The sequence below is a fragment of the Myotis myotis genome, unplaced genomic scaffold (assembly GCF_014108235.1).
Source record: "Myotis myotis isolate mMyoMyo1 unplaced genomic scaffold, mMyoMyo1.p scaffold_m19_p_3, whole genome shotgun sequence".
Lineage (NCBI taxonomy): Eukaryota > Metazoa > Chordata > Mammalia > Chiroptera > Vespertilionidae > Myotis > Myotis myotis.
The window spans coordinates 105,159,251-105,172,294 of NW_023416335.1; the positions used below are offsets into that span (position 1 = coordinate 105,159,251).

The 13,044-nt window shown below is 41.7% G+C and overlaps 1 protein-coding gene and 2 pseudogenes across 18 annotated transcripts in view; 2 read left to right on the forward strand and 1 right to left on the reverse strand.

Moving 5' to 3' along the window:
* Nucleotides 1-13,044, reverse strand: part of BCL2L13 (BCL2 like 13) — a 231,199-nt gene that overhangs the window by 119,182 nt on the left and 98,973 nt on the right. For 13 of the 18 annotated variants that reach the window (XM_036301930.1, XM_036301927.1, XM_036301929.1 and 10 more), the window contains one exon: nt 10,822-10,891. The exons of 4 other annotated variants lie outside the window; for them this stretch is intronic. In XM_036301930.1, coding sequence (XP_036157823.1) covers nt 10,822-10,891 — 70 coding nt within the window. Of the gene's footprint in view, nt 1-10,821; nt 10,915-13,044 lie in introns of those variants that run through there. One more of the 18 variants, XM_036301933.1, reaches the window with a different exon arrangement.
* LOC118652073 lies at nt 7,420-8,429 on the forward strand (annotated as a pseudogene).
* Nucleotides 9,530-9,966, forward strand: LOC118652075 (annotated as a pseudogene).

The following is a 13,044-nucleotide window of genomic DNA, read 5'->3' on the forward strand; positions in this document are numbered from 1 at the left end:
CCAACCCACCTGATTGGCCCTGCTCTGTGCGTGACAGGGGGTGGCACTGCAACCTCCCCATCAACCCTGCCTTGAGTGTGACAGGGGTCGGTGCCCCAACCCCCCAATCGGCCCTACCCTTAGCGTGACTGAGGGTGGCATCACAACCTTCCGATCTGCCCTGCTCTGTGCATGACAGGGGTAGCACCCCAACTCCCCAATCGGCCCTGCTCTGAGCCCAACCAGGGGCTGCACTTAGGCATTGGGCTTGCCCTCTGCCACCTAGGAGCAGGCCTAAGTCAGCAGGTCATTATCTCCCGAGGGGTCCCAGACTGCGAGAGGACACAGTCCGGGCTGAGGGACACCCCCCCCCCCCCCGGAGTGCACAAATTTTTGTGCACCGGCCCTCTAGTGTAATATAATGATGTATTATAAAATTATATACCTGAAGCTTATATAATGTTACTAACAACTGTTACCCCAATAAATTTAATTTTTAACAGAGTCAATGTATATGAAATATCTAGAATAATCAAATTTGTATAGACAGTCAGCATATTAGTGGTTGCTTACGGCTGAGGGGAATAGGGGAATTGGAGAGTGATATCAAAAAAATATGGAGTTCCTTTCTGAGATAATGAAATTTTTCAAAAATTGATTGTGATGGTGGTTGCATAATTCTGTGAATATTCTAAACACCACTGGATTATGTGCTTTAAATGGTAAATTGGCCTGGCCAGTGTGGGTCAGTGGTTGAGCATCAACCTATGAACCAGGAGGTCACAGTTCAATTACGGGTCAGGACACATGCCTGCATAGCAGGCTTGATCCCCAATTGGGAGTGTGCAGGAGGCAGTCAATCAATGATTCTCTCTTATCATTGATGTTTCCATCTCTCTCTCTCTCCCTTCCTCTGTAAAATCAATAAAAACATAAAAAATATATATTTATATAAATTATATTGCCCTGGCCGGTGTTGCTCAGTGGTTACAGCACTGGCTCACACACCAGAGGGTTGTGGGTTCAATTCCTGATCAAGGGTATGTACCTGGGTTGCAGGTTCTATCCCTGGCCCTGGTCAGGACACATGTGGGAAGCAACCAATCGATGTGTCACTCTCCCATCAATGTTTCTCTCTCTTTCTCTCTCCCCCCTCCGTCCTTCCCTTCCACTCTAAAATAATCAATAGAAAATATATCCTTGGGGTGAGGATTAACATCCCCCCAAAAAAGGTAAACTGCAAGGTATTCTATTTCAATAAAGCTGTTAGAAAATAAAGAAAAAGGAAAGATGTAAGAGACATATCAACCAAATGTGTAGATACTTTTTAAACAAATCACCTTTTAAAAATACCTTTACAAATTTAAATAGTGAATGGATAATGCGATATTAGGGTTACTATTAATATTTGATATGTAACAATGGTATTATCAGCTGGTTAAAAAAGGGATACATTTTTCTTGGAAATACATACTAATATATTTATGAATAAAATAATATGTCTAGGGTCTACTTCAAAATAATCTAGGGCAGGGGTGGGCAAACTTTTTGACTCGAGGGCCACAATGGGTTCTTAAACTGGACCGGAGGGCCGGAACAAAAGCATGGATGGAGTGTTTGTGTGAACTAATATAAATTCAAAGTAAACATCATTACATAAAAGGGTACGGTCTTTTTTTTTTTTTAGTTTTATTCATTTCAAACGGGCCGGATCCGGCCCGCGGGCCGTAGTTTGCCCACGGCTGATCTAGGGGAAAGTAGGAAGAATGTGTTTGTATGTGTCGGGGAGGATGGTAAGTAAAACAAGACCAGCCATCTATCTATATATAAAAGCCCAGCGACCGTAATGGTGGAACAACCAGAACGACTGGTCGCTATGATGCACACTGACCACCAGGGGGAAGATGCTCAACGCAGGAGCTGCCCCCTGGTGGTCAGTGTGCTCCCACAGCAGGAGTGCTGCTCAGGCAGAAGCGGGGCTCAAGGCTGGCAAGTGCAGTGGCGGTGGCAGGGGCAAGCAGTCCGATATCCCCCAAGGGGTCCCGGATTGTGAGAAGGCGCAGGCCAGGATGAGGAACACCCCCCCCTGCCCCCGTGCACAAATTTCATGCATCGGGCCTCTAGTATATTAATAATTGTTGAAGCTGAGTAATGGATACATGAGATTATAAAAATGTCTCTACTTCTGTATATGCTTAAAATTTTAATAAAAAATTTAAAAGATTAGTGATTCAATATTCCACTAAAATTAAAGGCAAATAATTCATTTATCTTTGCTATTATTTTTTCCAAAGTCTATTTATTATACTATGAACATCATACAGGAACACTCTAGTTGCCTTTTTCTTTTCTTTTTTTCTTTTCAAAGAATGTTTTTTATTGATTTCAGAGAGAAGAGAGAGAAAGAGATAGAAATATCAATGATGAGAGAATCATTGTCTGCCTCCTGCACGCACAACACTAGGGATCAAACCTGAAACCCAGGCATGTGCCCTGACCAGAAATCCATCAAACAATGACCTCCTGGTTCATAGGCTGATGCTCAACCACTGAGCTATGCCAGCCATAGTGCCTTTTTCTTTTTGATGGTCATTTTCTTCAGTTTTTCTATAAACAGATAAGTATATAGGAAAAAAAACCAATATTAATCAGGGAAAAAAGAAAATTACCTACGATTCTGAGATAGCTACTATGTATTATCCAATATTTTGGCACACATTTCATTACATTTCTAGGCATATATATATATACGACATTAATAGTCAACATTAATACGTGTACTTAAAAAAAATCATACTATTAATACAGGTTTGTGACCAGCTTTCTTCCTCCCCTTCTTCTGATATATTTAAAGAGTATGACCAAGATGCTTTTACAATCCTTATACCACTGATATTGTTTGCCCCATAACCTGACATGCTTTGGGGACAATTTTTTCTTCTCTCTGATGGGTGTTTCTTCTCTCTGATGAGACTCATTTACCTGCCAGACAGCCAAATTCATATATAACAATGTTATATCAAAATTTTGCAAATATTTACGCAAAATGTAAAATATTAGCTAACTGCTTCAAATTAGCTAACATGATTTTGATTGGGAAGGGCACTCCTGTTGCCTAGCATAAGCCAGATTCTTTTCAGCCCTGGAGGACTTAGATTCCTCTGGGTGGTTCTCAACCTTCCTAATGCCGCGACCCTTTAATACAGTTCCTCATGTTGTGGTGACCCCCAACCATAAAATTATTTTCGTTGCTACTTCATAATTGTAATTTTGCTACTGTTATGAATCATAATGTAAATATCTGATATGCAGGATGTATTTTCATTGATACAAATTGAACATAATTAAAGCATAGTGATTAACACATTGTTTGCGGGTAGTTTTTATCGCGCGCTAACAGGTGGCGCGGGCCATTTTTGCTAATTTTTTGCACAAATGGCAACGTTCAGTAAAATTACGATAACTTTAGTTTACGTATTTATACGTTACCCGCATTCTACCGCTAGTCTATAAAAAACGTATTAATACATGCCCCGTGCTCTACTACACTGGTAGAACGTATAAATACGTAAAATGTATAAATATGTTTCCTGCATACAATGTGATAATCACAAAAACAATATGTAATTATATATGTGTTCTCCCATGGTCTTAGGCGACCCCTGTGAAAGGGTCGTTTGACCTCTAAAGGGGTCGCGACCCACAGGTTGAGAACCGCTGGTCTAGGAGATCCGTCTGCCACTAGAACTACAATTCCCAGCACTCCTGGTGCTCCCCGCGCTCTGGGCTTCTGCTTCCGGTCCTGGGGCAGCCACCAGAACTACTATTCCCAGAATTCCTGGTGCTCCCCACCCTCTTGGTTTTCCCATCCCACGGCCTCCCACTCTGCCAAGTCCTCCAGGCTGCCAGCTCTCCCTCTCTGCTCTCCGTCTGGCAACTTGGGGAGCCAAGTTCCCCAAGTCATTCCACTCTCTGCCAGCTCTTCCGCTCTGCTCTCCACCTGGTGGCTAGGGGTGACGTGGTTCCCTAGGTCATTGGGAGTGACCAAGGGAGCCACGTCCCCCCAAGTTTCTGGCTCTCCTGCTCTGCTCTCCACCCGGCAACTTGGGGGGAGCGACCGAGGGAGCCACGTCCCCCCAAGCCACTGGCTCTCCTGCTCTGCTATCCACCCGGCACCTGTGTATGCAAATTAACCCACCAGCTTTGTTGGGTTGATTTGCATACTCACTCCTGATTGGCAGGTGAGCATAGCGGAGGGATGGTCAATTTACATGTTTCTCTTTTATTATGTAGGACTAGAGGCCCCATGCACAAAAATTTGTGCAGTTGGGGGGAAGAGGAGGTCCTTCAGCCCGGCCTGTGACCTCTCGCAGTCTGGGACCCCTCGGGAGATAACGACCTGCTGGCTTAGGCCTGCTCCCGGGTGGCAGAGGGCAGGCCCAATCCCTAGGTGCAGCCCCTGGTCGGGCTCAGAGCAGGGCTGATTGGGGAGTTGGGGCGCCGCCCCCTGTCATGAACAGAGAAGTGCAGATCGGAAGGTTGCGATGCCACCCTCAGTCACGCTAAGGGTAGGGCCGATTGGGGGGTTGGGGCACAGCCCTCTATCACCTACAGAGCAGGGCTGATCAGGGGGTAGGGGCACCGCCACTGTCACACTCAGGGCAGGGCCAATGGGGAGGTTATGGCTCTACCCCGTCACACACAGAGCAGGGCCCGTAGGGGACGGTTGGGGCGCCGCACCCTGTCACACACAGAGCAGGGCTGATCAGGGGGTTGAGGCGCCGCACCCTGTCACACACAGAGCCGCAGGGTGATCAGAGGGTTGGGGAGCTCCCCCTATCAGGCACAAAGCAGGACTGATCAGGTGGTTGGGGCACATTCCCCTATCACGAACATAGCAGGGCGGATAGGGAGGTTGTGGCCCTGCCCCATCACACACAGAGCCACAGGGCAATCAGGCGGTTGGGTCGCTGCCCCCTGTCACGCTGATCCCAGTGCCAGGAGGCCTCGCTGCTCTGCTGATTCTGGTGCTGGGAGGCATATTACCCTTTTGCTATATAGGATAGAGGCCTCGTGCACGGGTGGGGGCCGGCTGGTTTGCCCTGAAGGGTGTCCTGGATCAGGGTGGGGGTCCCCACTGGGGTTCCTGGCCAGACTGGATGAGAGGATGATGGCTGTTTGCAGCTGGTCACACCCCCTTCAGGGTGGGGGTCCCCACTGGGGTGCCTGGCCAGTCTGGGTGAGGGGCTGAGGGCCGTTTTCAGGCTGGCGGGTGACTGAAGCTCCCAACCGCTCCTTTTTTCTTTTTTTTTTATTCTGGGCCAGCTTTAGCTCTGAGGCTTGGCTCCAGCTCTTAGGCCTCGGCTGCTGAAAGCAGGTATCTGGTTTGTTTGGGTTCTATAATTGTAACACTGTTGCGGTCCTGCTCACTCCAGCTCTGAGATCCCGGCTGGCTGAAAACAGGGATCTGCATTTGTTCTATAATTGAAACAATGTTGCGGTCCTGCTGGCTGAAGCCTGGCTTGCTGAAAGTAGGTTTCTGGGGTTTTGTTTAGCTTCTATATTTGTAACAATGTTTCTTAAACTGCAAGCTCAAAGGCCGGCAAGGCAGGTGGGGAACGTTGGCTTCCTCCGTCACTGAAGCAAGCAAGCCTCCTGTTCACTTCAAGCTGCCTGGCTGCCGGCCGCCATCTTGGTTGGCAGATAATTTGCATATCACCCTGATTAGCCAATGGGAAGGGTAGCGGAGGTACAGCTAATTACCATGTTTCTCTATTATTAGATAGGATTTTATATATATTATGTATATTATACAGTAGATAAATATTCTAATTGTTATGCCTCATTTATATGAGGTATTCAAGCCACAGACTTTAAAATGAACCATTAGCCCTTGGTCCAGATGTGGAACTAAAACAAAGCATGGGGGAAAAGAACACATGAAGAGAGTCAGTGAAGACTGGGGTTTACTCAAGTTTTTTAAGATAACCCCAGGATCAAGGAGAGGAGGACATACAAGAGTTAGTAATAACATTCACTAGACAGGGATGACAGAAAGAGAATATATAATAGGAAAAGAAGGCTAGTAATATTAGGTACCTAAATATTTGTTCTTTGATATACTAAGAAATATGACCGAGCTGATTTTTATTTATAAAAATCTACTTCAAATGTCCATATGAGAATTTTTTTCATTCCAAAAAAGCAAATACATTTTAAAAATATATATATTTTTATTGATTTCAGAGAGGAAAGGAGAGGGAGAGAGAGACTGAAACATCAATGATGAAAATCATTGATCAGCTGCCTCCTGCATGCCCCCTGCTAGGGATAGAGCCTGTAACCACATGTGCCCTTGACCAGAATCAAACCCGGGACTCTTCAGTCTCCAAGCCATCTCTCTATCCACTGAGCCAAACCGATCAGGCCTACAGTCAGATATTTTAACTAATTATTTACAGCCAAGTAACATAGTAAAACTCCACAATTGTGACTATTTCAGAACAAGGTCTCATGTGTTTAGTAGCCATGGTTTACTACGTGTTTACTCTGGTGCCAGACAATGTGCTAAATAATCATTTAACATACATTATGTCATTAATTCTCATAAAATGCATGAGGTTAGTATTATCATTCCATTTCACATATGTGAAAATTAAGATTTAGAAAGCTTATTTAACCTGTCCAAAGGCACGCATCTAGTCCTTGGCAAAGCTGATATTTGAAACAAAGGCCAATAATAAAGCCTATGATGTTAATTATGCCATAATGCTCCCAAAGCCTGTATTAAGGTAACAATAATATAAATCAGTTAGGTATGTGAGGTCACATTCTCAGAGTCCTATTACTAACAATTCTCAATAAAGGTGATTATCTGAAAAATAATTCCACAAATTTTCTCATCCCTAGCACTTTATCACTCAAGGCCAAACTTCATATTGAGCTTAGCCATCCTATATTGAATTCCTTTAGACTGCCTTTTCAAAGTGATATACAGATAATACAGTCTAACATAATGGATAAGCAGTATGGTACACTGGAGCTGGAATTAAATTTTAGCTCTAATGTTAATTCAGAAATATTTACTAGTTAGTGTAGGGGTCCTAGGCAAGTCTAACGCTTTTCTTTGATTACTCACCTGACCTAAATAAACAAATAACAACTAATAAAATCTATTCCGCCTTCTGCAAAGGATGGTTGTGAAGATCAAATGAGATATGACATGAGAGACTTTGTAAAATCTAAAACACAAATGGTACTATTATTCATTTAAGAGACTTAGAAGTTGTCTCCCAAAAGGAAGCCCTTATTCTTTTCCCCACCCCAAGACACACTTACATGTTAACACATACTAGTAAAAATCTGGAGGTAAATGTCATATATAACAGAGAAATGAAGAAATGATGGGAAGAGTTAGTCACACATGCTCGCTTCCTGAAGATGGTGGTGGCTAGAGATGGCTGTGACTTAGGAGAACTGGCTTCAGGGAACGCAGGGCAGCTTCACCTAGGGATTCCTGAAGCTATTTGTGGAACATGTGGATTCCTACATGAAACAGCCTGGGAATGAGACTGCGGGTACAGAGCTAAAGAAGTTGGATGAACAGTACCAGAAGTGTAAGTTTACGGAACTCAACCTTGTTCAAAAGAAAAGGAGGCTGAAGGGTCAGATTCCTTTCTTACCATTTGCAACAGCATGTATGGAACTGGAGAGCATTATGCTAAGTGAAATAAGCCAGTCAGAGAAAGATAAATATTACATGATCTTACTCATTTATGGAATATAATGAACAATATAAACTGATGAACAAAAACAGATCCAGAGACAGAGAAGCATCGACCAGACCGTCAAACTTCAGAGAGAAGGTAGGGGAGGGTGAGGGTAAAGGGGAGAGATCAACCAAAGGACTTGTATGCATACATATAAGCCTAACCAATGGACACAGACAACAGGAGGGTGGGGGTGGGGGGGGATAGGAGAGGTAATGGGGCAATAAGGACACACATGTAATACCTTAATCAATCAAGAAAAAAATTTTTTAAAAAAAGACTTAGAAGTCAAAAAAAATAAAATAAAGGGTCAGATTCCTGAAATTAAGCAGATTTTAGAAATTTTGAAATGCGTGCAGAAGAAGAAAGAGTACACCAATTCAATGGAGACCAGATTCTTACTGGCAGATAACCTGTACTGCAAAGCTTTATTTAGTTCCTCCTAACGATAAAGTGTGTCTGTGGTTGGGGGCTAATGTAATGCTTGAATATGATATTGATGAAGCTCAGGTACTGTTGAAAAAAAATGTAACCACTGCCACAAAGAATCTGGATTCTCGTGAGGAAGACCTTGACTTTCTTCAAGATCAATTGACTACCACTGAAGTCAGTATGGCCAGGGTTTATCACTGGGATATAAAAAGAAGAAACAAAGATGATTCTACCAAGAACAAAGCATAATTCTGGCAATGAAAACTGTGGTTCATTTTTCCAAACTTGTTCTTTTAAATATTCCAAAGTTTATTCTTAAAGGTTGGCACTAGTTTGAATGTTTTTTTTAAAACAGTAAGGATGATAATTAAAACTTTAAGAAGAGATAAACACCAACACCATTTTTTTATTTATGAAAACAAAATTAGTTCCAAATATTTTATGGGATTAGCAGTATTTTTATTTTTTATTTTTTGCATTTCCAACATAGTAAATGCTACTTTCATTATTTTTTGTTTGTCATAAGAAAAGTCCTAGTTGAAATGGCTGAAAACTGATGTACGCTGAAGAGGCTGAATTCTAGACACTTTAGCACAGTTTACTTTATTATATGATGTTACTCTCACTTAAATATTTGCAAACTTGCTTTTCTTCAATACATGTGGAGCTTTATGGTCCTCTGTTGTTGTTATTTATTATAATATTCTGTACATTATAGGAAATGGTCATTTGATCTTTTAAGGTTTAAGAGGGCTGTTAAGACAACACTTCTTCCTGCCCCCTGTAAGTAAGTGCAGTGTCTTTACAATGCCACCATAAGGGAGATTTCAGCCAACATGAAATAACAAAATTACCCAGTCAAAACTCTTGGCTAAGGTGATTTTGCATTTCTTAGCTGTTCTCCAAAGCAGCTGAACAAGAATATTAAGATTAAAAACAACGGTTGAGAAGACTTGTGTGTTTTTTATTTTATTCATGTTAAAACCATAGTAGTGGGTGATACAGATTCTGGTAAAAACACAAATGTATTATTCCATATCCATGTAATAAAAAAGTATATGTGTACAATGTATTGTAATTGTATTTCATGATATTAAAACAGTAAAGTTAAAACTGGGGAAAAAATGATGGGAAATTAAGGATAAATGGAAAAGAAGAGTGGGATACTATAGGAAACCTTTGGAGCAGTAGTCGCCAACTGTGGTCCACGGACCACTGGTGGTCCGTGAGGTCCGAAAGGTTGGCGACAGCTATACTATAGGACATATATATTTTGGGGCCAAGCAGACCATGCAGCATTAATCTAAAGCCGCTTTAATAAAAATATCCACTTTAGTGTGCAGAAAAAGATGGCGGTCTCCACAGGAGTTAAAGTTCCTTGCAATTTTTGCTTGTTGAAAGAACTTGAAGAAGGACAAAAAGGAGTAGGCGATGGTACGGTTAGCTGGGGCCTTGAAGATGATGATGACACTTACAAGGTGGACAGGTATGATTACTGGGCCACCAAGGGCAACTTATGAAAACAGAATATATATGTAGCCTGAAAGTCGAATGTGGACCTAAATACCCAGAAGCTCCTCCATCAGTTAGATTTGTAACCAAAATTAATATGAATGGAACAAATAATTCCAGTAGAATGGCAGATGCACAGAGCATGCCAGTATTAGCAAAACGGCAAAATTCATATAGCATTCAAGTTGTACTGCAAGAACTAAGACATCTATTGATGTCCAAAGAAAATATGAAGCTTCCACAGCCACCAGAAGGACAAACATACAATAATTAATTTTAATGGATCTCAAACTTAAATCAACAATCTCCTACTCATGTTAATGTCTTGATTAAATATCACAATGCAAAATACCCACACATTAAGTAAAAGAATGCCAACTGGTAAACATGAACTGGGCATGTGTAAGAATATATTTCATATATGTACACACATTATGTTTTCAGGTAACAGGAGAAAAATTGCAGCACAATTTTTTTAAGGCTCTGTCATTTAAACATAAACCTGGAGTATTCAAAATAGAATTCAGGTTTACAAGATGAAAGTACGGTGATTTTTATTAAAAAGTAAAAATCTCAAGAAGGAAAAAAGAGAAATGGCATGCTTTACCCATCTTGCTTAGTGAAAGAGCTTCAATTTAAATTGTCTAAAGTAGAAGGTACAATGAATATTGTCTCAAATTGTTTTAATTTTTTAAGTGGTGTGGGTGCTGACTACCAATAGTATCAAAAATATGTTCAGGATTGTTTTGATACCTGTGTTTACAATAAAAAAATGTCATGGGGAAGGTCAATGAATTTCTGTTAAAAGCTGTTTCTGTGTGTTACATGTAACAGACATGGTAAATATTTGTTTACAGTCTTTGACAATCCATGCATTTAATTTTAAGTGAAATCAGCAAAAAGGAAATAGGTGAATGGATATGTGATTTTTGAGATTAAAGTTAGTCTTAAAATGTAAATAAAATGTGGATCATGTTCTCAAAAAAAAAATATCCACTTTATACAGTTGGACTTATGCATTAAATAATGAGCTCTAACAGTTTTCTCTTATAGGATGCAGGCAATTCCTCCTCTGCTTTATCATTAACACACTAAAATCTTACAAGAGAAGAGATAATTTGGTTAATACCTTATTCCAGCCGCTGGCATGAACTGTGGTCTCCAGTGTACATTCCCGATATGTCTGATATGTCACTGGCCTGTAGGAATTTTTTTTAAAAGTCTGTGTCACTAAGTAGAAAAATTCTAAATTTCCAGGTGAATAAATATAGTCATTACTCTAATGTTGTAGGAACTTTTTGTAAAACTAAGACAGATAATTCAACATATTGTTTTGTTTTGAGATATGGCTATTAACATTTGGTATACACTTTTCTTCAAGCATCCTCAATAGGCTGAGATGCATATTACCAGTTTCGAAAATCAGTTAACATAACAAGTAATAATAAAAATAATAAATTTTTATAATTGCATTAGTTACCCAACAGAATTTCTATATTGCAGATAAACATAAACACTTGGATTATTAATATGGGATCAAATAATAAGTATTATCTTATTAATAAAATTAAAAGCATAATTTTATTTTTTAAGGCAAAAAATCTAAAATATTCAAAAATTAAAGAGACTTGTCACTGGAACATTTTTCAAATTGAGGACATAAGAAGTTGTAATAAACAAGGCCAATAAACGGAGCTCTATTTTTAACTTGGTGTCTTATAACATAAAATCCTAGAGGGCAGAGAGAGAAGCTTTTCTGATTGTTTCCATGAATGTTTTAGTTATGCCAAAATTCAAATCACTGAGCGACGACAATGCTCAATCAATAATTTTTTAATGTTTTTATTGATTTTTAGAGAGAGAGAGGGAGAGGGATAGAGAGAGAGAAATATCGATGAGAGAGGAACATCATCCATTGGCTGTCTCCTGCACACACCCCTAGTGGGGATCAAGCCCGCAACCTGAGCATGTGCCCTGACCAAGAATTGAACTGGCGACCTCTTTTGTCCTGGGTCGACGCTCAACTGCTAAGCCACACCAGCTGGGCTCAATCAATAATTTATTGAGGGACTTTGAGTACTATATTTTAAGTCTTGGTTTCATGTGCAAATTAACAATAACAACAACAAAATACTTGATAACCAAGTAACATATGTAAGCAAGAACAGCTTAGATAATAGATTTAGTAAAATGTAAGCCCCCTTTTGTGGGCAAATTATTAACATACTAGAGGCCCAGTGCAAGGATTCGTGCACTGGTGGGGTTCCTCAGCCTGGCCTGTGGGGATTGGGCCAAAACTGGCTCTCCGACATTCCCCCAAGGGGTCTGGAATTGTGAGAGGGCGTGAATTCATGCACCGGACCTCTAATATGCATCTAAGTTCTTTGATTAATCTCTTTTCACCCTTCCCCTTTCCCCCTCTCCTCTGAGATTCATCAGTTTGTTCCATGTTTCCATGCCTGTGGTTTCCACTACTGCATTGAGCGTCTGTCCCCTGGTGATCAGGGCGTGTCATAGCTACCGGTTGAACGGTCGGATGGTCACTTAGGCTTTTATATATATAGATTAGAGGCCCAGTGCATGAAATTCATGCATGTGGGGGGGGGGGGAGCCCTCAGCCTGGTCTGCACCCTCTCCAATCCAGGACCCCTCAGGGGATGTCTGACTGCCTCTCGCAATCTGGAACCACTGGCACCTAACTGCCTGTCTACCTGCCTGATCGCCCCTAACCCCTCTGCCTGCCTGCCTGATCGCCCCTAACCACCTCTGCCTGCCTGATTGTCCAGGACCGCAAGGCATGCAGCTTGTCCCTCTCCCGGGCCACAGGAGTAGGCGCAGCCGCTGGCACCTGGGACCGTGGGGCGGGCAGCTTGTCTCTCTCCCAGGCCGCAGCCCCAGCCACTAGCACCAGGGACTGCAGATCATGCAGCTTGTCCCTCACCCAGGCCACAGGCGCAGCTGCTGGCGCCTGGAATCTCAGGGCGGGCAGCTTGTCCCTCTCCTGGCCACAGCCTGGCTGGTCCCCATTCCTCTCTTGCGAGCTCATTTGTGCCTGGCTGTTCCGCATTCCTCTCTCCCCTGTGTTGAGTGTCTGAGCCATTATAGCATGACAACCATTTGCATATTAGCTCTCTATTATATAGGATATGTAAAAAAGAGAGGAGTCTTATTTTAAAATCCATCTCAAAGGTATTTTCTGATCTGACCACTCAACTCTGTGATTTCTTCAGCCTGTGAATACGGACGACTGCTAACAGCTACCACTTATTGGCAGCCTACTGTTAGGTTTTATTTTTCACATATTTCATATTATCATTTTATATATTAGGAAACTGAAGCTCAGAAAAGCTAA